Genomic DNA, 26,324 nt, shown 5'->3' with positions numbered 1-26,324 from the left:
CTCGGCTTCAGTCTTCACAACCAGACCAGCTAGAGTGACTGGAAAGCTGAAGAACAGGGCTTGGGTGAATTTTACCCAGAAGGATCTAGGCCACATGTTCCCACAGCCACCTCATGAGGCAGACCAAGTGAGATAAACAGGGACAAGAGGGACATTCCTTCCATTGTGCCAGCATAAAACTTGCATGTGGCCATGCAGAAAACCAGATCCAGGAGACAAACATGGTTGAAAGGCAGTATCTTTAGACTCCTTGGGCTGGAGTAGATCCCAGTCCTAGTCCAGATCATGGTGCAACTGGATGGAGACCAACAGGAGTGAGAAAAAACAGGTCACTGGTTTCCTAGCAGTGCTTCAGCTTTAGCCTTAGTGGGCTCTGTGAAAATGCAATTATCAGGGAGGGTGAGACATGAGAGAGACTGTTCAGATATCCTCACTAGAAGACCTTTTGTTGCTGCTTTACTTAGACTATCAGTACTTTAAAAATACTTATAGTTGGGTTCTAAACTTAAAACCTACTGGGTCAGAGTTTCAGTGTGTGCCCACTCAAAATCAATAACAGCATCCTAGGAAACAGGACAATCACATTTTTGCCAGATGTTTATCATTCAGAGGGGACTCACATAGCAGTGGGTCCCCTCTGAATGATAAACATTCCTAATTTTGTGGCTTTCAAACCTTAAGAAACCTAAGGATGAATATCTTTCAGCTTTGCAGGGATAGTAATCCTCATCTCTGATTTTGATTGCCTATCAAAAATGGCACCATCAGTGAAATGGAAAGCTCTTCACAGTGCTAGTGAAACAATGGTTCTCAATTCTGCAAGATTCCTTCACATCAGAAAGTGCTGCTACTTCTACAGGATGCTGACACTTTACACTTATTTCACACAGACCCTTCTGAGATGACTGGGACTTTTTAATGTGGTTTTCCTCTCCTTAGAAGAGCAGGAAGACATTGATAAGCTGTAGCTACCCAAAGGTAACATGGCTGACAGGAAGCAACAGGGTCTTTCATTAATCCTGGCATTGTTATTTCAGGGGTGGGAAGTGAAGGGAGCCCACATTTTCAGAAACATAAGGACTTTGCTCAGGATTGCAAAAAAAAGCTTCAAGCTAAATAAAGGTTTGAGAACCCTACTTTAATTCAACTAATAAGTTAATCAACTTAGACAAACTGTGAGAAAAAGTGATCCATACTTTAAATGAGGAAGATTATGTTGGCAAAAGGAAGAAGGAATAAAACTATTCCTTTCCTTTGCAAAGCCTTCCCAGTCTGAAGTTTGCTGTAACTGTTTCAGACCTGAAGTAGGGCAATCTACCATCTGGTGGAGCTACCCCATCCTATTGCTTTGCTTTATAATAAAGCAGACAATATTCTTTATTAAAAAAAGGACTAATATTACTTTCTGCAGGGTGTGCTTCTGAAGTTTCAGACAAGTAAGGGTACCAAAGGAGATCTCTCACAGCCAGTGAGTGCACAGACATACTTTACCTGAATAATGGCAAGTGTTGGCTCAAGCAGAGGGTTTTCTCTTTTAAGAGATGCCAAGGAATTCTTTGCATTGTCGGTGACTTTGCTGCAACACAGTGACAAGCAAATCTTTAACAAAATAAATCCTCCTAACATTAGTGGGCAGAAACCAGTATTAGTCAACAATGTAACAGAAATGCTTGGGCACATAAGTTTTCAATCCCCAAAATTATGGTTGGATGTGAATTGTGAGGGCTGCTGTTCAGCAGGTAGGTACAGAAAACCTTAAAAGGTCAATTTCTTTTTTTTTTTTAATAGGTATGTGGGGCATTGCTCTGACATGCCCAAAACTTTAAAGCTAGGCTGTGCTAATTCATGAGAAGGCTTGTCCAGCCCCACCACGGGAAGCACAGCAGGGAACCACCACCCTGACCTGTCTGATCCGCTCTTGGGTGAGGTGGGTCCCTCATCTCCATACCCTTGGCCAGGGCAGTGAGAGATGCAGAGGCCTTTACAGCTGGGGCTGCCACGGCTTAACATGGGCTACACCAGCCCCATGAGCAGCAGACCAGCCACTTTCATGGATGCCTTTCAAAACCACTGGCAGAAGGGAGACAAGGCAGCTCTGTTTCGCACACTGCTTCTTGGAAAAACTAGTGACAGCCAGGCACTGGGAATGCTTTCTGGAAAAAAAATTCTGGGTAAGTGGCGGCCAGCTCTCCTCCGTTACCTTTTGCGTGTGCAGGTGGGCAAAGAGGAGACCCCCCTGAAATATGTCTGTCTGTCCCCCATAGCAAGGAAGACAAACAGAGGAGAACAGCCTGGAGTGGATTTTTGACAGCTCCTACCCTTGCAGAAGCCAATGACCAGTTCAATTCCATGCCGTTGCAAACCATCCCGTCCAGGACTGAATCGGGACGGGGAAGGACCAGGGACACGTTTTTCCAGGCACACATCTGCGCACCGCCTCACCTGAGCCACCGCCACATGACGGCGGCTCTGCTCGCTCTCAAAATGCCACCGAAACCAAAACCCGGAGCAAATCCCGCCAGCGGTGCTGGGGGAAGGGGGGCATTTTACTACGAGGTCCCCCAAAAATCCCACCTCAAAAACCAACCCGACGCACCGGGTGAGGGCGCGTCGCCCAAATCCCCCTCACCCCTCCTCCCTCCGTGCCCACACCATCGCACCCCCGGTTGCATCAGCCGGCGCTGCCTCCCCACGTGCGCCTCTTACCGGGCGGCCGCCGCCGCGCCGCCGGTCCGGGGCAGCGGCGCGCTCAGCCCGCGGCGCGGCGGGCGCGGGGGCGGCGCGGGGCCGAGCGCCGGGGCCAGGCAGCGCCGCAGCGCCGCGCTCCTCATCGCTCCGGTGCGCTCCGGCGGCCGCGGCGGCGGGCACGGGGCGGGAGCGGGGCCGGGGGGCGGGCGGGGATGGAGCGCCGCCTGTCCCCGCTCCCCGCCCCGCCGCTCCCCCGCTTTCGCTTCCGCTTTTTTTTTTTTGCAAGAAAAAAACTCCATCCAAATCACCCCCGAGCATCAACTCCGACAGGCTGAAGCAAATAACTTCTTTCTTCCGCGCCCCGCAATGAAAAGCACCCAAAGCTCTTGCATACTCAACGTTTATTAAAAATAGTATGAAATGGTCCCTGGGAGAAGTTACAATACTAGTAGAAGTCCCTTTTTTCTGGTTGGTTGGTTGTTTTCCCCTCCCTCCCAATTCCACTGATTGCATGAGATGCGAGTTAAACATTCTCCTAAAGCCGTTTAAACAAATCTAGATGCGCGCCCACAGATTTACCTTCTATCCATATTTACAATACTTTACAAGCTATATTAAATAAATATGGGCTCTGCTACACCTCGGCGTCTTAAATATGTACAACATTATTTTTCAGTCGGATTTCACTAGATAGATACGGGTCCTATCACAGGGGGTGTGCTGACTGTAACAAGTATCCCTGTGGTACGAGCTAGTAAGTACCATGACCAACCAGCCCTGAAAATAACAATTCCTAGCCAATGCAAGATACGTGTGGTAAATAATTTAGTCAGTTCTAACAAATTCAAGTCCTCAAACCTTAGTCTACAAGTAATTAGCTGTACACTGATAACTTCAGTTTTTCCTCATGGTAACCAATGTAGTAAATAATCAGCTGTTCTGGAAGTACAGTGCTCTGTAACTGAGGGGAGTGATTCGTTAGTTAGTAAAAACAGTATTTCAATGAAATTCCTTTGTTTATTGATATGTTTAACTCGGTACTGGCTTTATCCATGTAATCTGAAAAATGTAAGCACCAAAAAAGAACAACAGTCGCACAAGATGATCAGTGTAGATGTATCTAGGCTTTCCTTTTGGTACAATGTTTTCAAGTAACAGAATCCAAAACTGTGCAACAAAGATGATGAAAGGGGAGTTAAGTGTATATGATATTGGAAAAGCCTGTCCGTGCTCTAAACGGCAGCATTTATTCTATACACTATTTGCAAAAGAATGGAATGTATTCTCATTTTTAAGCTACTTTTTATTGTACATAAATTGGATTAGAGTCAGCACTGACTGATTTACAAAGATATCTTTTACCTCTCTCTGTCAGGAAGGGTTGCTTCCTGCTACAGGAGATGCATGCCCTGGGGACTGCAGCTTGTCACTCAACCAGCAGTATCACTGAACCCCCCTATGGGCCAAACGAGCCTCACAAGTAGAATTTCACCCAAGAATCTGGCCAAACCTCATTGTCTCACAGGGTTACTGACACTGGGACTTGAACAAGTGCCCAGCAGGTCGCTGCGTGTAACACACAGCTTTGTTTCAAACTCTACCCAGCAGCTTTCGACTGCTGCGTGCTGAGCTACAAGATACTCAGATTTGGCTTGCATGTCACAAATGCCACCATCACTGGAGGTATCAAGACTGGCCTAACCCTCTTGACAAGCAGTTCAGCTCCCCTTGTAATGCCAAAACCATTCCCCAGGCAAGGACTGTGTCACATCCACAGGTTCTCGTAAAAAGCCTCCACTGCCTGTCTTCTGCCTCCTACGCAGTTCCAGTAAGTAGAGAAGAGGCTTCAGACACAGAGCTATCAGCCTGGCACAAGTACTAGGACTAGATTGTCTTTAAAATGTAAGAAGCTTGCTCTAAATGTAGCATATGCATTGGTCCCACACACTTGGAATCTGCCTGATGAAAAGTAACGCGTAAAAAGGTGTGTGCAATTGCACACGTAGCCTGTTGGACTTCTCAGATTTCTGAGAACCCTGCTCAGAAATCTGCACTGTCACAGGAGTAGCTGCCCAGCTAAATGCTCCTGTATGTAAACAGAGTAATCATACAGGTGTTTTGGATGCAGAACACTGGACACCAACTGGAAAGTCTAAATACCAAGGTTTCCAAATGATAAAATGGCTTAAGAATTGAATGTTATTACGCCTGGTTTGATGGCAAGAATCAGGGGGTATCACACCTAAGAAAGGAAGAGATGTGAAGGTTTAGTAGGAGATGAGAAGTTCACATGTGCTACAGAGAGATCCCAGACAGCACACATGTGGTCTTTTTCACATCCAGGATTCTAAACCATTTTTAAAAGATACATTTTGCATCTATTTACAACATTATTGCGATACAATGTCTGATAGTGTAATATTATGGAAATACGTGATGCCAGTACTGATTGTCCTAGTATATATTCTGTCATGATAAGGCAGTACAGCTAGAAATTATTGAAAGCATCAAGCAAAGCTACTTGAACTGAGACACTGAAACTTCTCCCTTAAAGACTGGACAATATTCTGCTGATTAGGAGATGGTACACTCCACAAGTAGTCATTCAGTTTATCCGAATCACTATAAGCAGTCAGATATGGGGTAAGTGCGTGTTTGCTGCCGGCAGGCTTTGCAGGAGTACAGGAGACAGTTTTGCCACAGAACATTTCAGAAGGAACAGCATCTGTGTTACGCAGTTTAGGATCCGATTTTCTTGTTTGGTTCTGAGAAGTCTCCAAGTCAGATCCCTCATCTTCAGACTTTATTTCAACATAGTCATCATCATCCCCTTCTCCGTCTTCAGAATCTTTGAAATTTGAAAAATAGTTCTGAGTAGCCATCTGTGCTGTCAGAGGGGAGGCTCTGTTCACTCTCAGGACCTTTTGAGAATCCTGCAGAATCATATCTGAATAGTTTTCAGGGATCTGCTTTCTCATCTCCGGCCCTGTATATCCTGAAGCAATTCCAGGAGATTGATGGCTGTTGAATCGAAAGTTCCTATTCAAATGGAGCCTTTTCTTATCAATTTCATTATTATATACAATTGATTCTCCAGACCTGTTGACCACTATTGAGGACGAGGACTGTGACCTGCTGTATGCCTGTGGTTTTACACTGCTTACTCTCCTCCCCAGCGAGTTATAGACGTGATCTTGATGCAAGTTTTCTTTGTTTGGCTGGCTTATAATGGCACTCCACCTCTGCGCTGGGGCGTGCAAACGGTTGGAAATTTGAAGGGAAGGCACTGAGCCAGCTGATGGCAACTGCTTTGAATTGCTTTTTGTACCAGCTTCTGTAAATGAGTTCTTGGACTTTGGGTCCTGGGATTCAGAACATGGAGAGAAGTCGGCCAGCTCGCCGTTACTGTACGTAGAATGCAAAAGCCAATCTTCTGCTCTTGAGTATTCACAGGCAGGCTGGGAGCGGGGAGGACATGTGGGTGTGGAAAACCTCCCAGCTGATGGATCCTGAGGAGTGGCCCCAGTTTCCTTTTGGACCTTAGGCGTACTGTCTCTGAAGACAATTTGGTCATAAAGCTGGGAATATTCAGCTATTCTGGCACCTAGAAAGAAGAGAGAATTAACTTAGTAGAGACCAGGAACCCATTTCAGCAAATCATACAAAAATTTAAAAATCTCAAAACGCTTAGTATTAGAAAGCTCTTAGAGAAGAGCTTTCAGTTGTGTCAATAAATTTGCCTCTGCAAAGTAACACGAAACACTGGAGGCCTTTGAATCACATTTCTGCACACTTTGTTGAGGAAAAGAAGCATAAAATATCTTGCTACAATGAGCAGTCATGCAGGACACAATGCAGCACACGGTTCCAATAATATGCTGCTTGTTTCATGTTAAAATGGAAAAGAACATTCTAAAAATGGCCTGGTAAATAAGATATTTAGGGAATTTTAAAAATATCACAAGAAAGCAAGAATGACAATCTGGTGCATGGAGTCTGCTGGCTCCACATCTTCCATTTGTTTCAATTGATCATGGACAAAAATAGTTCCAAACCTGTTGCATATCCATGACTTTGCACATTGATTAGCTGATAGAAAAGATTATCAGCTCTTTCTTATCTGACCACATTCTTTGTGCTTATGGGTATGATTCTGAATGGCACCTGAGCAAATATATGTGACTTGTTAGAAGGCAGACTGACTTGAAAAAACTCTGGCTTAGTCAAACTCTAAAGATCACGCTATTAAAGGAAATAACTGCTTTTCTGTAGGGAGGCCAAAAGTGCTTCAGGCATGATTTCTACGTCCAGCCTCAGCTGAATTGCTCTTTCCTGACACTGCCCCGCTATTTCTTCCCAAAGTTATAAAGTAACAAGAAATGAGATATAAAGGGCCATTCATGTTAAAGCAGTCTGGGAAAATAAATTTAAGTTGTAACACAGAAAATAGATCCTGATACCCAATGACCAAGGTGAGAAAAATTCATAATCTTCTAGTTCAGAACACAAAGTTCACTGAAAGTTACTGAAGAAATGTATCTGCACAGAAATGTTTTCAACATACCAATAGCAGGACCTCCTTGTTTCTTCTCCTCCAGAATAGCAGCAAGATCTTTGTGTTTCAGTTTCTGTTGTCTGCTAGCTGGCTGCTCCTGCTCTGGACTTTTAACTTTCAAAAGCTGGTTAGCCTTCTTAATTTTTTGACTGTACTGTCTTGCCATCATAAAAACTCTGTTCTTTGTTTTATCCGTAACAGCCAAGTCATTTTCCACGCCCTCTGCAGGTGTGCTGGACAGAACACTACTGGCAGGCTCGTATGGACTATCTACAAAAGGCATCTCACTGGAGAAGGAAGATCTGTTCAAACTCATAAAAGAGTTCTCCTTGCATGGTGTAGTGTCTTCAAGCCTGAGATTAGCCTCACTTATGGTGGCAGCCCTGGGCTTCACAGTTTTAGGGAAAATAGGAGTTTCTGGCAGAGAGAGAGTAGACAGTGAGTACTCTACATCTTTACTTAGTTCAGGTGTGCTACCAGCGTGCAGCCTTTCCTGCATGTCATCTTTACAAACAGGAAAGGCTGCAAGGACACGGTCTCTTGTCTTTTCCTCATTTTTCTTGATGTAGTTCTCCAGGTCGTTCCAAATCTCATCTACTTCTTCTGAGAGTTTGTCTGCCGCTGACTTATGCGACAGCGAGTCAGAGTTGGAGGAGCTATCGACTAAGCTCAAATAGTCAGTGTCAATGGGAACACGATGGTAAAGGCTTTCATCTTCACTGAACTGCAGACTCTCCTCAGAAACAAAATGTTGTAGATTGTCACGATATGCAAAGTCTTTTTCCAAGAAACTCCTCCTTTTAGAGGATTTTAAGGGGTCACATTTAAAATTCAGTAGAGGTGTTTCTGGAAGCCGTATGGTGTCATAGATGTTGTCTTCAATAATTCTGAGCTCATCCAAACTTGAAGTTGGTGCTTCTTTACTGAGTAGTATCTCCTCCCTGCTAGCATGAATGGAGGTCCTCTTTTGATTTGCTGTTTTCTTTTTGGGAGTTGAATCTGAGCTGCTTTTGTTTTCAGCCTCATACAGAGAGTCTCGAGCTGATCTCCGGGGACCATGGTGTGTCTCCTCCCTTCTTGTCAGACCCATCAGCTTTAAGTCTTCATAGCTTATATTATCATAAACATGTTCAATATCATCGATAGTCAGCTCCTCTGAAGATTCAGGATACGCATTCCTACTGCTCCCCTCTGCTGTCTTCACCTCCCTCCGAGAACCGCGCTCCCCTGTTTTACACCTGGCGCTGGCTGGACACGTGTTGCTTTCACCAGCACTACTGGCCCGTCTAACAATTTTGTGACGAGTGGGGCTGGAAGTCTCATTTTGATTCCCTTGCCCCAAGTGCCAGCTGCACGGACGGCCAGAAGAACCCCTCCTTTCTCCACCAGGAGCTGAGCTTGTGCTGGATGTAGACGCTGATGGTACAAACATCTGGTAATCATCTTCATCGTCTTCGTTCTCGTAAGGTGGGCGCCGGCTGGGGAACAATGCCTGCCTGATCTGATGGTCTGTCCAGATATTTCTGACAGAGGTACTTCCCCCCAGGATATTCATGATCAGAGAGTTGCTCTGGGGTGTGCTGAACTGCCTAGGAGACTGTGGCTGCCTAGCTGCGCAGGAAAATGGAAGATCGGTATGCAACTGCATTGACTCTTCATCTGAAGGGTCCTTGGAGCTCTGTGGAGATTTGAAATTTGCAGGTAACATTAGCATATCCCTGTAATAATACAGCAATTCCCTCTTTTCACAGGACTGCCACAGCACCAGTCTGTCCCACAGCAGAGAATCATGTGGAGATGGGCAGGGCAAGTGTTCTCTCCCAACAGAATGAGGGAGCCAAGGTGGCAGTGCCAGACTACTTTGCCTCCTAATCCTTACCATGGCTCAGAGCTCACTCTCGGTGTTTAATAACATCTTACTTCAAATACAAGACAGTAGCTTATGCTAATGCATGAGTAATTGAAAGCAAATTTGTTTGGCAGAGGTTGGATTAAACCTTTTATGCTAACTCTGCAGTTTCACAGTTGGATTAAGCTAATCTGACTCTGGGCTTGTGCCAAAAGTTTTGTTCTTCTCCTTTTCCTTGCCTATAACCCTAGCAGAAAGGAATCTTATTCTCTCTAGCACATGCCACTGAAAATGTCTTTTTTTGTTTAGTGTAAGTTTTCATCCAGATCTAATTTACAGCAAGGCCATGTGCTCCCTAATGCCAACATAAAGGATGCTTTAGATATTGCTGGCCAGAGTTTGGGGGAGAGAGGGAAAGATAATTCCTTTTGTCTTTAGTTAATGCTGATTGGTTTAGTTAGCTACTTGTTTTTCCCAGCCTCCAAAAGAAAGAGTTTTTTGTCATAGACATGAATATTTTAATGATATGAACATTGATAAACAGAGGATTATATATCTGTCAACCTAGGGAAAACATTTCTTTGACATACCTATGATGCATAGCAAAATAGAAGTAAAAAAAAAATAGTTACTTACCTGCATTTCACATTTATTGAGATTGAGACTTCTCCGTTTTTCAACATTTTCAGCAGCTTGACTATTAAGTCTTTTTCTTCCCCCTTTTGATTTCTGCAGTGAGTTTTGCTGTTATTTTAAAGAAAAAAATGTGAGGCGTAATAAAACGTACAGTTCTTTGTATAGTCTGGTTCAGAGGAACTACTAGGGACTACAACAGGTCAGGGACCTATACTGGGAGATGAAACAGCTTATGAGTCGTTAGCACTGCCACAAGAATTATTCAGAGCTTATAAAACCTGTAAAAGTATCATTGCCACATCTAGTAGTAACCACTAAGCTAACAGTATCAAATTTTTTGTGGTATTTTTTGTGCTTACTCATTCTTTCGTTCTTACTTATGTTGGCAAGAGGGGGAATTACAAGACACTGCACTACACTGGTACAAGATACTATTTTATGAAATATTTATAATGCAAATAGTGTAATTTCAAAGAGGAAATGCAGTCAGCTTCAATAAGAATCTCAATCACTGGTTTTATATAATTCACAAAATAGATTAACCACACAAGAATATGATCTCAGTATCAACTAAACCAAATAAACTGAAAATCTAGATTCTTTAATACAGCCACATTTTGAAGTTGGATTTTCAGTCTTTCAAAGGTACTACATATGTGTGGAAACATCATTCTGAGTAAGAAAAAACTACCATCTTTGCAGTAGCAGCAGATAAAGACTCATTTTCATAAAACCTACTCAAATCTTATATTCAAGTTCATACATCTGTAGCTACTGCCAGAGGCTCACAGATCAAGAAATATCTCATCACATGCAGCAGTGTCTGAATCTCAATATAATATTCAAATCCTGGCTTTGAAAGCACTGTCTCTGCATGAGGTCTAAAAAAGGTTTTTGCACGGCATCAGCTGAAGAAACAAGGAAAAGCCAGTTGTGTGCAACAGGTAAAACTTTTCTGTAACAATCAGGTTGGAGGACTGCAAAGGACTAAGTAAAATTCAAGTAGTGAGAATTCTCCCTCTGTGTAGGGGCTTTTACATCTTCTCTGTTAAAATCCAAGTGAGTATTGTGTGAAGCCTAAATAAAAATGTTCCTACAGAGAACATTTGCAACACATTCCTGCCTGTTTTACATAGAATTTTAATCCTTATTCCATTCTCCCCAAGAAAAAAATTATTTTATTTTTTTCCCCACTTTTTCCTACCAGTTCAGACTCTTCTTCATCATCAGCATCAATCTGTTCTGTTGCAGAAGTCTGAAGAGTTTCATCATGATCACTACTGTAGGCTGGTTCAATAGACTCTTGAAACTGGCTCTCCAGTCCACTGGATTCCAATGAAACCTTTTTCCTCGAATTCAGCAGGGCTTCACTTGATCCCAGTTTGGTGGCTTGAGATAATAGGGCTCCTTCAATGCCCATCCGCTAAAAAAAAACCCATGAAGCTTTGATTAGAAGTTTGTAGAGATTCTATATTTTAGTAAGATCCTCTTATAGCAGACTCACAGGCAACATTTAACCTGCAGTCAGTTAGCTGCACTGAAATGAGATTTATAAAGAAGTAAGTACAACAATCACTACTTTTCCATGTAATATTTAGAACTGAAAAAAATACATGCAAAAGACCCCATTCACATCAAATCCTGGGCTTCAGTATTATGGCATGACAATGAAGTAATACCTAATGTACTCTGTTTATAACACACACACACACTTTTTAAAATTCCATCCTAAATAAAACCCCAAGACCTGAACTTCAAAATAAGACTTTCAAATTGTACTGGGAATTTCCATACAAATTCTTACAGAAAATGTAAAAATTACAAATGCTCATTACAATCTGCTCAAGCTGCATGTGCTCTGTTCAGTGATATATCACTACATATCTATCTATCTATCTATCTATCTATCTATCTATCTATCTATCTATCTATCTATCTCAGATTAAGTTGAAGCTTTCCAGTCTTATTTAAAAAACACTAAGATAATATGATCCAAAGAATAAACACTATTTTCATACACTACATTTCTTTTATTCTAGTCGTATTTTTAAGTATCCTTTACTACTAATTGATTTTACTGCATTATAAACCACAACCATATATGTATCGCTGATTTTTTTCTTTATTAAATATTCCCAAAATAGTAAGCTGTATTTCTACTTCTTTCATTCCAGTAATCTTATTTGAGATACTAAATAACATTTATGGGTTTGTTTTCATTCTTAAGGTCAACACAACCAAGAAGATCTCCAGTAAATACTGTGCTCTAAAGTCATATGAATGGGCTAAAACAAGGAATTTAAGAAATGGCTTACCTTCTGCATATCTGGGCTTACATCTGAAAACAAAAACAATGAATAATCAAACTGGTGTCAGGCTATTCCCGTTTTAATGCCATCCCAATTATGAATTGCCCAAAGGGGCATGAATGAAGCAGCAATTGAGCAAACAGACTACATGGGATTTCTGATAAAACAGAGACAGCATGAGCTTTACCAGAGTTACACTTGAGGCCCTGATTTTGCAGCCCTGCTGGGATTTGAGGAACTGTTCACAATCGCCAACACTTGGTGCATTCAGTTCCTAGGATGTTTACAATCCCCAAGTGTGGAAAAGCAGATAGTAAATTTAAACACTAACATTTTGGGTTTGGCTTTTTTTCTTTCCCAAAATTCCTCTTCCTCCCCTTAATGTATTTAGGGACAGTTACATGAAAAAAGATTCTGTCTTTAGTTGGTTTACAAGTACAGGAGCACCAGGTCAGTAAACAGTACACAAAGTATCTTACCATTTGACTTGCAAACTTTATGGACTCTAGATGAGGGTTCTGAAAAAGACAACAACATGTTTACCCACTGTGGCATTCCAAAGAAAGCTGTGGGCATCCTGGACAACTTTTTTTAACACGTATATAAAAATTTAAGCTTCTGAGCCCACACAGTGAAGCCAGATTTTAATTTCTTTGTTGCAAAATTTTCTCACAAAGATGATCTATTGAAGTGTCAAATCTACAGCTGTTACCAAAGCACATACTTGTTTCTTAATGCAATAGCAGTTGTCCTCCATTCATCAAGGCACACATAAATTTTTATCCCATGCAAAGATTCCTGCCTTCAAAAGACCTTATCACCTCTGTTACTGCTCTGCAGTGTTAGAGGTTTTCTGTTAGAAACATGCATAAGGTACCTAAGTCTTAGATGGGCTTAGAAAGTGTAAGTAGCTGAAGATTACATAGGAGGCCCTTTGATCAGTAGAAACATTTTGTATTCTTCCTTTCACAGAAAGAGCAGCACCAATGCAACAAAGGTGTGCAAACACCTCAGAAACAAAGGAGAACATAAACATAATTAGAACTTGACTGCTTTCCAAGCACAAATGCTGCTGTATTTTAAATCATTACATCAATATTCTAATAAGCCTTGTTTAAGTCATTCCCAATATGCAATGTTACACCCCAAATTGGAAAGGTCTTTAAGGAGACAAAGAGGGGAACACAGGGACTGTAATATGAAGTCACCCAACTTCAATGACATTGGTAGTGTCTTTGAGAGTAATTATGGATAGATGTTTGAGCTAGGAGGGCAGAAAAAGCCCAGACTCAGCAAAACCATCTCTCAAATCTCTATTATTCATAAGGCAAACATGACACTAAGTATAGATAGTAATCATATTTTGAAATAATAAGCCTATCATAAGCAGGATGGACCACTTCTAAGACAATAATAACTGCAGTAAGGGGGAATGTCAGATTTAAATAATGTGACTGGCCTTACTGCATATGCACTTCAATCTATTAGAGAGTACCAACTGTTCTTTATACATTCACCATTACAAATGTATATTCCTTAAATTAAATGCAAACAGTAGATAAAAAATAAATTACAAGAACGGTTAACGGATACTTCATCCACATCGGAGAGATACTGTGCTATGTGAAACCTGCCTGGAGTGCAGATTAGAAACCAATTCCATGTACCCAGCATAATCCACCCCTAAAACAATCCTGCCTGTTTTTCCTTTTGTCATCTGGGGTATAAATGAGTTTATTCACCTGATTTCCGTCTCACTCTGTGGGGAGCAGTGCCTTCCTTAGGCTGGAATGATGATTTCATTTCTCCCTCAGGGCTATAGTGGAAGCCTGGGTGATCTGTAGAACAAGCGGAGGTGCAGGGAATAAGAGAGTGACAAGGATGGCACTTCACACACCTTGGCAGCTGTCTTTGGAGGCAGTGCCATCATCCCTTTATGTCTAATCCAGTTGCACCCCATCAGAGCCTGAAGCTACACGAGCAAGTATGCTGCTAGGGTAGCGGGCTGCCAGGCAGCCATGGGAATGCTTTACCCATGTAGCTGGGCCTGGCTCCAGAGGGCTAACCCAGGAAAATTTATCCACCACCATCATGTTTGTCTGCCAGTTTCTCAGTCAGAGTCTTCCCAACAAACTCCACAGGATCTGCATCTAATTTTGCCTTTTCCAGCAGGGTCATAATTCAAGGAACATAAGCCTGGCATTCTTCCATCTCAGATGACATCAACAGCTAAAGCCAAAATGCTGAAGATGGTTTTATTAATTTTAAAAACAAAAGGGAAAAAGAACCAACTTACGTATGGCATCCATTTCAAGAATTGCCTGCTTGGCCTGGAAGAGAAAAAGTAACAAATGAAGAAGTTAAAACTGTTAGTAGCAGGGCAAGCTGAATTGCATATTACAGAGAGTAGTGAGCTTATATGAAAATAACAGCAATTTTAATTTGGGAACTAATAAATATGGTTAGCAGCATTATTGTTTTGGTTTGTATTGTTTGTTCTTTTCTGTACATTGGACGTGTTTCATACGGGGAGGAAAGTTTTGGTGGCAGGAACACACCAGAGCTTATCTCCAGGTCAGTGAACAGAACCTGTTGTTCACTGCCCCCAGAGCCTTCGTCTTGCATGCTCACCTCTGCACAAGCAGTGCAAGGAGAGGAAGAATGTGTGCCAAAAAAAAAATTATTAATTTGGTTTAAGTAAGATTGATGCAGGATAAAGAGCATCTCCCAATTGCTTAAAATTTGTCTCTTTTTTTAACAGGAAAAAAAAAATCCAGATGTTTTAGGAAGCATATCAGCTACTAAGTAAGAAAACAACCTAAACTGAAATATCCTAAGATGCTTGCCCTTGTACAGGTGCAGTTTGGTAATTTTCCACCAGGCGTCACATGTGGACTACTATTGCATTCTGCATTCTCCAGAAGCTGGGCAGACAGAAGCCTCACAACAAGCAATTACTGGTTTGACAGGAAAAAAAAAAAAAATTAAAATGTACAGATAACCTTCAAGATTTATTTCATGAGACTTTTCCTTTCTCAAGTGAAGTTATTTCTCTGAGAAGAAAATATTTTTGGTTTCACATTTCTTTTCTACAGATAAAAATTGAGTGAGAAATAAGAAAAAAAATGATACAAAGGCCAAGATCATGCTGTATTTTTTTGAACAACCTAAGAAACTGAAATGAGTTTTTACAGTGCAAGCGTGGATACTAGCATAAACATTATACCTTCAATAGACTTTGTTAACAAAAAGAGAAGAATTAGCAATAGGATCTGCCGGGTTTTTTTTCTTCCATAAGTCTCTTTTTGTCCTACTGTTGAAAATGCATGTTAGTACAGTACGATGCATGTCAGTCACGGGTAACATTTTTTAGCCATTACCACATAAAACTGAGTGAAAAAATGGTGAGGAAAACTGGAAAACCAAGAGTAAATTCAGTGTGAAAAAAAATCCTGTTTCCACACCAACGGCTGCTGTGTCTTGGCAAGAATTAACAAGAGTTAACACCCTTTGAGAGGTGCTATATGTTACAGTGGGAGACATCACCTGAAGCTCTAAGACTGGATTTCATAAATAAGAGGAGGAGATTTCCTCATCCCAAGATATTATAGATTTGAATATGATATCAGTGCCTCATTTTTTCTGCCATGAAGCTCTCTAGCTATCCCACCAAAAAAAACTAGATGTCCCAGCTAAGGATGCTGGGTTGAGGATGGGTGTGTGTAGTTGCAGTGAAGTGTGTGCTGCCAATGGCTGCACTGCTGTGATACCTAACCAGTACTGCAAACAGTGCATCCCCGTGCTTTGCAGACAGCATCAAGCTAAAATGTGCTCCTAGAGTAAAGCTTTCTGACACTGCACCTCCGTTACTTATGTCTTGGCAGGCAAACGCTGCTAACCCATTCTTCTATTCCCATACCAAACCCTGCAGATAATTATAGTGGAACTTTCCCATTAGTTCTGAGGAACTTTTAAACATATAAGGAAACAACACATTAATTAACATCCCGGAGTCTAAACTCTCTGTATATTGCATGCATCTTGCAGTTAACAGTGTTTTAAGTTAGTACCCATACAAGGAGGGGTCTTGTGATTTTGTTTGCGTTTTTTGTTTGGTTAGTTTTTGGTTTTGCTTTTTTTTTTACCTTGGCAGGAATTTTAGCAGGATGATTTTCCAGAATTAACCTCTTCAAGTGAAGAATCCAAAGGCGCTTGTCTTGCTGCGACTTGGCCTGATAAAATAATCGGGCACAATGAGAAAAATGCATTCCTGCACTATGCCATATAAACACCATATGGACATGAGCCACGTAACCCAGCAGGCAGGGGGGTTTCTGTGGTACCTGGACAGTATGTTGCATCTTAGGATTTTTGTAGTGGAAGACACTAAAGCTAAGTGGTTCCTTTGGTATTACTTCGACAAGCATCAGGTTTCCACACTGCAGAGAGGAAACAATGTGAATCACAGAGGAGTTTTAGGGAGACCTGTAGACAGCACATTACCACCTGCTCTCTGACATACCAGTATGTGAGCTTTGTATGCAAACATTTCATCTCTCTTTTTTGTGATTAGCAGCATCTTGTCAAAGAGGAACAGCGTGCGCTCATTTTTGGCTCGCTGAATGCGGAACGTTCCTTCTAACACCAGCTCCCCGTAACTCGTAAGGTCTGGCCCTTTCCAGTTAGTGAGCAAACTCTGTATCTCCTGCAGAGAGAGATCAAAGAGCAACATCCAAAATTAATTTCAGAGATCTTGTTGAAACAAAAGACCCAAATGATCTGCTGAGGCCATTCGCACTCTCCTATATAATGTTCAGCATCCAACAGCTAAAAAAGTCATCAGACACCAATCCTGGGGCTGGTAGGTCATGTGTAACATTGCAGCCAGGTGCTTGGGGCTCACTGCAAAGCCCACACTAAAACAGTGTCACAAAGCCCACACTAAACAGCTCTCAGTCCTGGTTACTGTCGCTACATGGACCCAAAAAAGCCCTGAACTCCCTGGGGCAGCCTGTAATGAAAGAGCACAACCTCTGCTCCCCTTGCTCCCAGAGACATTCAGTCATCAGTCTCTCTCACACTCTCCTTCATGTCCCCAACCAATCCCTCTAAACATTTCCCTCTCACCCTGGATATCCTCCTGAAGTTGTGTGGTCTGCCACTGAATGAATTATAATGCCATGTCCATGCCCATGACAGAAGACACTTCTGCGAGGTGTTTGGATTGAAGAGATGATTCCCAGAAGACTAAACAGCTACAGGTGATTCAGTCAACTGAACATCTGAATATTTGCTTGTATATTAATGATTTATGTAGATACCACAGATATTTCTCACCTTATTTATTATTTAGGGGAAAAAAAAGGTTGGAGAAACATCTAAGAACATCTTCACAAGACTGTGTCACTTAGCTATGGCTGCTCCGTTTCCTTAAACTGCTTGTGGTTTCTGTCAATGACATAGGACTTAAGCATGGGACATCAAATTCTAAAAGCTAAACTTCTAACTAGGGAACTCTTTAAAAACATCCATCAGACTTTAAACCTGGCAGCATTAGCAAAGCAGGAACAGATTGCCTCATCCTAGGCTGGTCACTCTAGGACATTCAGATTTTAATAGAGCTTTCAGCTAGAAAACATCCCAGTCCACTTGAAGCACCCATGCAGGCTAAAGCAGTCACAGGAATAAAACCCCAAAGCAGCCCACTTTGGACTATACAACAGTTATTAAAAAAAAAAATAAAATTAAGAAGTTGCATAGTATCAGATCTCTCCAGGAGCTTGTTAGTAAGTCAGGAAAGTCAGGATACAGCACAGGGATAAAGTCCACCACTCTTGAGGGACACTTTGTGCAGGAACTGCTGTTGCAGTGCTTGCAGACCACATTGCAGTGTGAGAGCCCACAGAAGGCCTATCCCTATGGCTGCAGAAGTAGGTTTTACTTTTATAAGGGGGAACCATGAACATAAAAATTTTCCACAAACCCAAACATTTGCCAGCTGAGTTGAATAAACAAAAAAAAAAAGCTTTTGTTTTTTCCAAAAGCATTTAACCCCTATTTATTTCTGAATATAATTACTCAGATTTATAGCAGACTGTTGTTAAAAGTCATTAGCATGCATTTCCAGCAATGTGTGGCAAAGGTTACCCTGCTGCAGGCAAGACATTGTAAAATTTTCCTTACACATAAACAACAGCAACACAAAAAATAAACAATCATTAAAAACCCCCAAAATAGAAAAAAGAAGAAAACCACAAAAAGGGTGAATAAATTAATTGTATGCAAAAAAAATTGGCAAAGAATTACATGATACGGATTTCTGGAATGGGATAAGCTTATTACTCCCTTTCATAAACGAAAAAATCCCCTCAATGTTCTTAAAGTGATATAAATATTGAAAATGTAACATAAAAGTGTGATTCACTGGGAACCAGGAAACAGAATGAGAGCATAAATTCTACAAAAAGAGCTTGCTCCTTGCTCTTGATGACAAAAATTACTCAGGGTGTAGTTTTGTTTCTTCTCCCCAGAAAAATCTTCATTTGAAGTGAAGCTAGAGTTTTTCCAAGTATCATGTTTCTAGGTTTATGCTTTTCACAAAGCAACTGATAATGAGTTTTCTAAAACCCAGGAGGAAAGTACTTAAACAAGAATCAGCAAAAGAAATGCCTCAAAACAAAATTAATCAGCACAAAGGGAAGAAATCGGAAACCACAGGACTTCTGAACAAAGCCATGCCCTAGGGTTGTACAGCAGTGCTGTACAATTGAGGGAAAGGAAGAAAGAAGAGTTATCTTAAGTTCCATATTACTGCAAAATAAATGCTTTACAGGATGCTGCTTGTAGGTTAGAGATGTCTGAGATTTTCCTGCAGCAGTTATGACCATGGTTTCCAAGATCAAACAGCCACAGGCATGCTCAACAGGAGTCTAAATTATGACTGACAAAGATTAAAAGAAAAGATAAACTAAAAAATGTTAATTGCATATATATTGACAAAACCAGCTCCCAAACACCCATAAAATCTCTCTGGGAACTCACCTGGAGCCTGATGGCGTGTTCATGTTTCCTCTTCATGTCATTTATATGCCATGCCACTCTCTGCATGGTATCTATGGCATCCAGCACTACATCATAGCCCTCAGTGTCCTTGTCAAGGTGGTTTTCTATTTCCTAAGACAAAGGGTAAAAAAACAGAGACCCCTTATTCCTAAGTGAACTTTCCCAGTGGAATGCAATACTGTGTTTTTATCTGTACTGTTTTGCCTGTGCATGGCAATCACTCGAAGGCAATGTTCCTGCCTTTGTTAGTGATGCATGCTGCTATCAATTTGATTAACACAAGACGACACACAAAGTCAAGTCTTTGGGGTCAGTTTAGCAGCAAGGACACTTGAAGCAGCCAGTGTGACCAGAGAGGCACAGAAGGAGAGCACAGCACACTGACAGGAGATCTTTCAGACAGCATTTAATGGCTTTCTGACAACACAGAACATTTCTACACACTTACAAAACCCTGATGGAATTACACAGGTTTTGCTTTACAGTTGGAGAGCAGAAAAGCACCAGGCATTTAAAATAGGGATCAGTGTCTTAACACTTCACTAGAACATGACTCTCTAATAGGAAACATATGTGGAAAATGTTAACAATAAAGCATGAATTTCCGAAACTTGCTTAACTCAATTCACTGAACGTGGAAAGAGTTCCCACTTCCTCCATCATTCCTCTCCACAAAATTCTTAGCAGTCAGGGTGTTTATATGTATTTAGTCCTTCTTTCAACCACCCCCAGCATTGCAACATGTGAAAAACATTGTTCTTCATTGGAGCAATAAATTTGTGTACAAAATGTTTAATCATGACAAGAATTTTCCAAACAACTTCAGAATTAAAGACCAGCTTTCAAAAAAGTGCTAATTATTTGGATGCAAAGACTGATGCAATATCTCTAAAATAATTACCATAAATTCCCTGCTCCAAATAGATGCATATGGTGTGAAGTGACAAAGACAGAAAGCCTCCACATGCTGAAATCAAATGCCCACAAAAGGATGAGCATTTAAGGAAAACCAGAACCATTCTAACCACCAAGCCTTCTACCAGAGGAAGGAACTCTGACATACAGCAGCCCTAAAGAAATACATTTCTTACGTGCAGCAGCAGGTGGTACTTGAGGATGCGTTGGACAGGTTTCAAGAGGTAAGAGCCCAGGGGCAGGGAATGCTGCAGTGCTTCTTGCCGCTCTCTGAAGAACTTGGCCAGTGCCTTGTTCCTCATGCACTCTGTCAGCACAGCCACAGACCTGAAAACATCCATATGCAGCTTTAAGACACTCTGTTTCCATAAGTCTGTAGGTAAAGTAAAGAATTGCTTCCTTTTTAGCTAGTAAAAAGGGGCAGCAGGTTCCCATTCTAATAACTGCTGTTTCTGCTGTTTGGTTTGGCTTATTTTAAAATTATCTTGTGCATTCAGCTATGCGCTCCCTTGACATGCAACCAGTCTCTCTTACTGGGAATTCTATAAGCAGCATTGCAGAGTAAGACCATGATTTTCTAAAGAAGGGTAAAGCAGTGAACCACAAGAATAGATGAAACAAAGCTTCACTAATTTTTTTTTTTTTAACGTAAAAAGTAAATTCCCTCCAATTTAGGAAGGGGAGAAGCTGACTTTTTTTTCCCATAGAGTGTAACTTGCATTACACAAACAGGACAAGGGACAAAGGAAGAAAAGGAACCCATGATTCCTACCTTGGGTAGTTGGTGCAGTACTGTGTATATATGTGGAAATCTTCACTCTGCACAGGGAGGAAAAGTTTGCATATATTGAGATTTTGTCAAACTAGCAGCTAACATGTACAAGATAAAGATGATGTCAAGACAACACCTCCTTCAGCTCCTGACCCATGAATTCTCTATGTTCACTGTGATAGTCCTAACACAATCAGAATTTAATTTCATCTTTTTGTGGGGGAGATTTTCCTTTACTTGAAAGAAAGACCAAGAAAACCTACACAGAGATAAAACAAGTGACTTTGCAACAAAGCCTCCAAGGTACCCTATAAAAATCTATGCATCTCAAAAAAAATCCAAAAATCCAAAAGCCTGACCAAAACATCATCACTACTCATACGTCCTTCAAACATCTGGCTGCACTTATCTACCTTTGTTTGTGTGCTGAAGCACACCCATAGCACAGAATCATAGAATATCCTGAGTTGGAAGGGACCTACAACCACCCCCTGGCTCTGCAAAGAACAGCCCCTACAACCACACCATGCACCTGGTGTATTTACTGGCAGAATTAAGTTCTGCAGGTTATGTTTGGTGTGCCATTTCCAAGCAATTATAAATACTTTCACATGCAAGCACAGTCTAAGCGTGAAATTAGAAGCCACAAAAGCGATTTTTTAAAGAAGTAAATTATGTGAAAGCAGACAGCTATTACCCCAACAAGTTGTAACTAGATCTGGGTGGGTTTCCACACTTGCCTGTCACACTGAAATTACTCAAACTTTATGCTGATAAACTTCTCAGAGCTAAAGTCTGAATTTCATTTCTTTCTTCCCTGGCCTAGGATTTTTTCTTAATAATCATAATTTAATTCTATGCAAGAACAGATTTCCAGAAACACTCCCATGTGCTCTAAGTCCACATCTGCCTATGAACTTCTGTCCCAAACAAGACATAATTTCTGCAGCTCACTGGAGTCCTAAAGGCTAAGAGTTCACTGCAGAATGGCAAAGCGCTCCCCGTATCAATCACTTTTTCTTTCATAAGCCCCCGACAGATAAAACACAATCCTCCAGCAGTGAATAAGACCCCAGTTTCCCCTCCAAGCATCTTCAGAACGGGCTCTGGCATTCTGCAGCACAATAGCTGTGCTCCACGAGGGGCTGTCTCCCAGGGATCACTGCTGGTGAATGGCAAGACCAAACATCTGCATTCACAGAAGGCACAGTGCTCTGAGGAACACCACCCCTGGGGAGAGGGCTGACACAGGCTGTGGCTTTTGTCTTTCACTGCTGGGGTTTGGTTGTTTTTCATTCAGCTATTCATCAGAAAGAGCCATCTCAGGCAGTGCCCTTTGCCAATTCCAGCAGCACTGGTCCCATCCCCCTCTCCCGGGAGTAAAGCAGGTTGTGCCATTCATCTCTGCACTGAGCAGTGATCCATAAGGACCCTGTATAAAGTAAGATGTTACCCTGCAGGAGTACAAGTCATTGCAATTCATTTCAGTACGTCCTACTGGATTTCAGTATTCACTGTTCTGAGAAAAATAACTCAAGCAAACTTCTAATAAATGTTTCCCCAGGGGACTGTGATCCCCCTTTATTCACTGGTGGGCTGTAAGCTTATTAAACTGCTCTTCTCTTAGAAACCAACAAACCAATTAAAAGTAGTCTTGATACAAATACAGTTAAATTATTTAGCTTGGTTTTTCCACTTGAACTAACTTTGTCATTGCAGCTAGGTTTTGTGGCGGTGTTACCTATGTCCACATGCAGAGGAAGTGAGCCTGTGTCACAGACAGCTCCTGTCCATGCTTGGAAACACAGCCACAGCTCCAAATCCTCTCCCCTCAAAATGAAGAATTAACAAACCTCAGAGAGCTGCAGCTATTACACTGTAATTTTCTTTGGCAATCACTACCAAACTAGCCAGCACTCATAATAAGCCAGGGTGCTTAAGAGAGAACACTAAGGTGAAATTCAGTATGGTGAAAAAATGGAATTTATGTTATATATGCATATATTAATTCAAAGTTTTCATTCAGGGGATTTTGATATAAATTTTAATATATTCCCATAGCTATCTTAAGAGAATAATACAATTTATAGAACTACTTCATAAGCAGCATGAAGAACATTTTGAGCCAATTTATTTTTATGTTTTTGTTCTGCTCATATCACATGATTAGTCCGCTTTTCAAACAAAAAGGAAAAGAGTATCTCTTGTGAAATTTTAACCAATGAAAGTACTATCTGTAAAACAAACAAGGCCAAACACTTCAGGGTTACAGAGTAGGCTGTGTGCACATTCCCCGCAAAATCAAAAGCATGTCTGAAATCCCCAGGAGCCTTTTCACACTCTCACTCTTTGGTTTGGTTTTTGGTTTGGGTTTTTTTACACAAGGTCAGAACCACTTTTAATGGGGTCGGCTTTTTTTGGTTTTAAAAGAATTTTCGTCTAGCTTTTAAATGCAACAAATTTGTATTAAAAACATAAAAGATAGTTTCTTATGCCCTTGATACCTCTAAACCTTAAGAATGGTTTCACTATCACCCCTGCTTTCTGAGCAGACGTAACACCAAATTCCACAGTGCGCTTACGATGCGTACTCGCTCCAGTGAGCCACAGCTCATTTCACCTCACAGAACCATCAGAGAGCATTTACTTGTACAGAGCAATGCGAGCATAGTGCCAGGAGAAAGTCAAGTACATGTGTTTTGCCTCCAGGATGAGATTGTTGATACGCACTCAAACTTGCAGATCTCTTGTGAGTCAACGCCATACACCTTGCCCAGGCATTAGCTGGATTCATGTGAACTTGTTGGGAAAGTGGCCAAGAGAGCCACTTCTAAGAGAAGTTCTTCCTCATCCTGACAAAACTGCACTGCTCAGAACAGGAGTAAGAGAAAAATCAAGAACTAAGATGGTTTTATTATTTTTCCAACTACTTTCACAACATAAGGAAAACACCAGCTATGCTCATCAGTATTTCTTCTGACATTCTTAAACTTACTCAGCTTGAAAATAGTTTTGTTCACATCAACTGTCTTCAGACCAGATTAAAACTGATCTCTGCATGGAGATTGGAGTTGCTCCAGGGATGAGTTTAAATCTGGGGGCCTATTGCTGTTGTGATAGAAGCTGCAAAAACCTGAGACTCAAACTGAGAGTTTGTCCACAGACTGGCAGTCCCTCTCAAGAGCAAAGCCAAGTGTGAGCAGACCCCAGCTATACTTACACTGGTCCCTCACACTGGAATCAATCCACTGCACATCTCCTCCACATATATTACAGATCTTCCCTCAACTCTTAGTGCACTGTGCTTTTTAATAGCCATAAAAGGCACTATAAAAGAAAATGGAGACTGAGAAAATGAGTGGAGTCAGTGTACAAACTGAAGCAAATTGCCTGGATCTCCTCTTCACTAATGAGATGCTAGATAAAAGAAATTCTCCCTTTCCCCCTGGTTAAGCTGTTAGTGTGCCTTGAAGAAAACATATGTTCTGAATTTCTGGGGTGCTGAGTGAGAAGAGTGATGTGCCAGAATTCAGCTCTCCTTTAAAACAACTCACTTAAATGTAAATGTACAGTATAGTGAAGTCAATCACTGGCATCATTACTATGAAAATGAAAGACTGGACTGGCAAAAAAACCTTTTGTCTTCTGTGTGAATAATTAAACCATAGCTATAAGCTTGCACTGGAACCTTTTTATTAGTCTCCAATTAGTTACCAATAATATGTCTCCAAGAACTTTTACATCTAGTGCTAATACAGTTCTTCTAGACAAAGAGAGAGGATCAGAACTGGTATAAACTGAACTAGTACAACACTACCCTCAGAGGCAGGTTATTTCCATGCAGCAGCCATCCCACTCTAAAACAAATAACCATACCCACACCCTCTGCATCTTGAGGCAGTGAAAAAGACTGCAATTCATGACTGGATGGCAGGCTTTAAAATAAGTGTGTTTTTCTGCGTTTGTGTCTATCTGCCTGTGAGTTATTAATGTATTTAAATATTTGGAAGCAGAGGGATTCAATAGAATGTTGTAAGTTGCTATTAAATATTTCCATTTCCATAAAGCCATCGCTTTGCATCATTATTTCATTGGTTAATGGGTTTTATGTTACTGGCTAGTTTAGACTAAAAACATTGCCAAAGTCTGTTAATAAATCAAAGCTGCCATTTTAGGGGCTATTTACTTTGGGCACTCAGCACAGAAAATATTAAAATAAAGATTCAAACCCACAATGATGTGGTTTTTGTTGAAATTACACTGAAGTGTATTTTGATAATCCTTTCCCTTAAAAGTTACAAGGCGTTTTACTACTGAAGCATGAAAGCTATACACAGGAAACACAGTCATGTATGATTGTGTGAGAGAAGTATAACATGCTATACAAGAAATTTTATTGAGCTAAACTAAATAACAAAGTTCAAAGAGAATGATCTAAAACTTCAAAAATCAAGCTCCCCACATCTTCACAAATATAAAAAATTTTATACAACAAGCTCCAGCGTTACTTTAACCATAACTGTTGTTATACTGCAAACCAACTTCATGTGATTTCACATAAATCCTAAGAAAGAAACAACTTGTACTACATGCAGTTACTGAACTTCTAAAGAGTGCAAAAAGCAAACACAGTAACTACAGTGAAAACTTGGTTATACCTTAAGATTTGCAACACCTACAATATTCACCGTTGGGTGAAAAAATGACTCTAGGTCCAGAGCTCGTTGGACCTAAGCACAGTTCCACTGGAAGCATTCAAGAAGCTCCAGCACAGCTATATCCATTAGCCAAGGCTGTGAGCTATGACTTCAGCATGATAATATCCCCGTGCTTAACTCACAGTGAAGATCTAACGCACTCAAAGCAATGAAACAATAAATGGCCAAAGTCCCATAAGACTTGAAGGAGCACGTGCTGCCAAAAAAGGCAGTTTTATTTCCACTTCTCGGTGCTGGGAAGACACAAGCAACCAAGAATGGACAACTGGAGTTTGTTAAGGCAGTCAGCAGTTGCTGTAATGAAATCCTCACGGCCAAAACCAGAACTGTGGGGTATTTTGGTATTGTTTGATTTTGCTTTTAAGTGTTTGCACTTGTCTGGATGAAGCTAAAAAATGCCTGCTAGTACTGCAATCTCTAGCAATTTCTGAGCCATCAGGCTCAGATTGCCTGCCAATAATACAAATGCTAAAAGCATTTGACAAGGGAACAAAAGGCACAAGCAATGATATGCAGATGGGTTTTGGAACTAATGGCCAGAAAGTCTACCAGACAAGCCCTTTCAGTTGGCCAATTTGAATGAGAACACAATTTTTTCCTGGACTTCTTATTATCACTTGCACCATCTCTGTTTTACATCCCAGCAGGAGCAGTCCCAGAGGTCCCAGCTATAAGCAAGCAATACAGCAGAAATATCTACCAGCTCCAAATTGTTTTATCTGTAAACACCCTGAATGCCTCCCAGTTGGCCTTCGCTGCACAGGAACTGTGCTGACTTACTCACAACTTCTTGCCCATCAGGACCCCAGACCATTTTTAC

The 26,324-nt window shown here is 41.2% G+C and overlaps 2 protein-coding genes across 2 annotated transcripts in view; both read right to left on the bottom strand.

The window, feature by feature from the left end:
* LOC311151918 (monofunctional C1-tetrahydrofolate synthase, mitochondrial-like) overlaps positions 1-2,831 on the bottom strand; it is a gene marked incomplete at both ends in the record, with an annotated part of 42,956 nt that extends 40,125 nt beyond the window's left edge. Inside the window, 3 exons of the mRNA XM_084202631.1 lie at positions 1,492-1,576; positions 2,201-2,527; positions 2,707-2,831. Of these exons, the coding sequence (XP_084058757.1) occupies positions 1,492-1,576; positions 2,201-2,527; positions 2,707-2,831 (537 nt within the window). The remainder of the gene's footprint in view (positions 1-1,491; positions 1,577-2,200; positions 2,528-2,706) is intronic.
* A 384-nt stretch (positions 2,832-3,215) lies between these two features.
* PLEKHG1 (pleckstrin homology and RhoGEF domain containing G1) overlaps positions 3,216-26,324 on the bottom strand; it is a gene marked incomplete at its 5' end in the record, with an annotated part of 89,359 nt that continues 66,250 nt past the window's right edge. Inside the window, 14 exons of the mRNA XM_084201688.1 lie at positions 3,216-6,292; positions 7,253-8,921; positions 9,729-9,836; positions 10,933-11,151; positions 12,044-12,066; positions 12,517-12,555; positions 13,780-13,875; positions 14,334-14,367; positions 16,183-16,269; positions 16,381-16,476; positions 16,560-16,742; positions 19,079-19,210; positions 20,191-20,341; positions 20,787-20,833. Coding sequence (XP_084057814.1) covers positions 5,196-6,292; positions 7,253-8,921; positions 9,729-9,836; positions 10,933-11,151; positions 12,044-12,066; positions 12,517-12,555; positions 13,780-13,875; positions 14,334-14,367; positions 16,183-16,269; positions 16,381-16,476; positions 16,560-16,742; positions 19,079-19,210; positions 20,191-20,341; positions 20,787-20,833 — 3,981 coding nt within the window. The 3' untranslated portion in view covers positions 3,216-5,195. The remainder of the gene's footprint in view (positions 6,293-7,252; positions 8,922-9,728; positions 9,837-10,932; positions 11,152-12,043; positions 12,067-12,516; positions 12,556-13,779; positions 13,876-14,333; positions 14,368-16,182; positions 16,270-16,380; positions 16,477-16,559; positions 16,743-19,078; positions 19,211-20,190; positions 20,342-20,786; positions 20,834-26,324) is intronic.

This window comes from Fringilla coelebs, assembly GCF_963513975.1.
Source record: "Fringilla coelebs genome assembly, chromosome: 3".
Taxonomy (NCBI): Eukaryota; Metazoa; Chordata; class Aves; order Passeriformes; family Fringillidae; genus Fringilla; species Fringilla coelebs.
The sequence above is the reverse complement of the archived record's forward strand: the minus strand, read 5'-3'. Positions and strand labels throughout refer to the sequence as shown.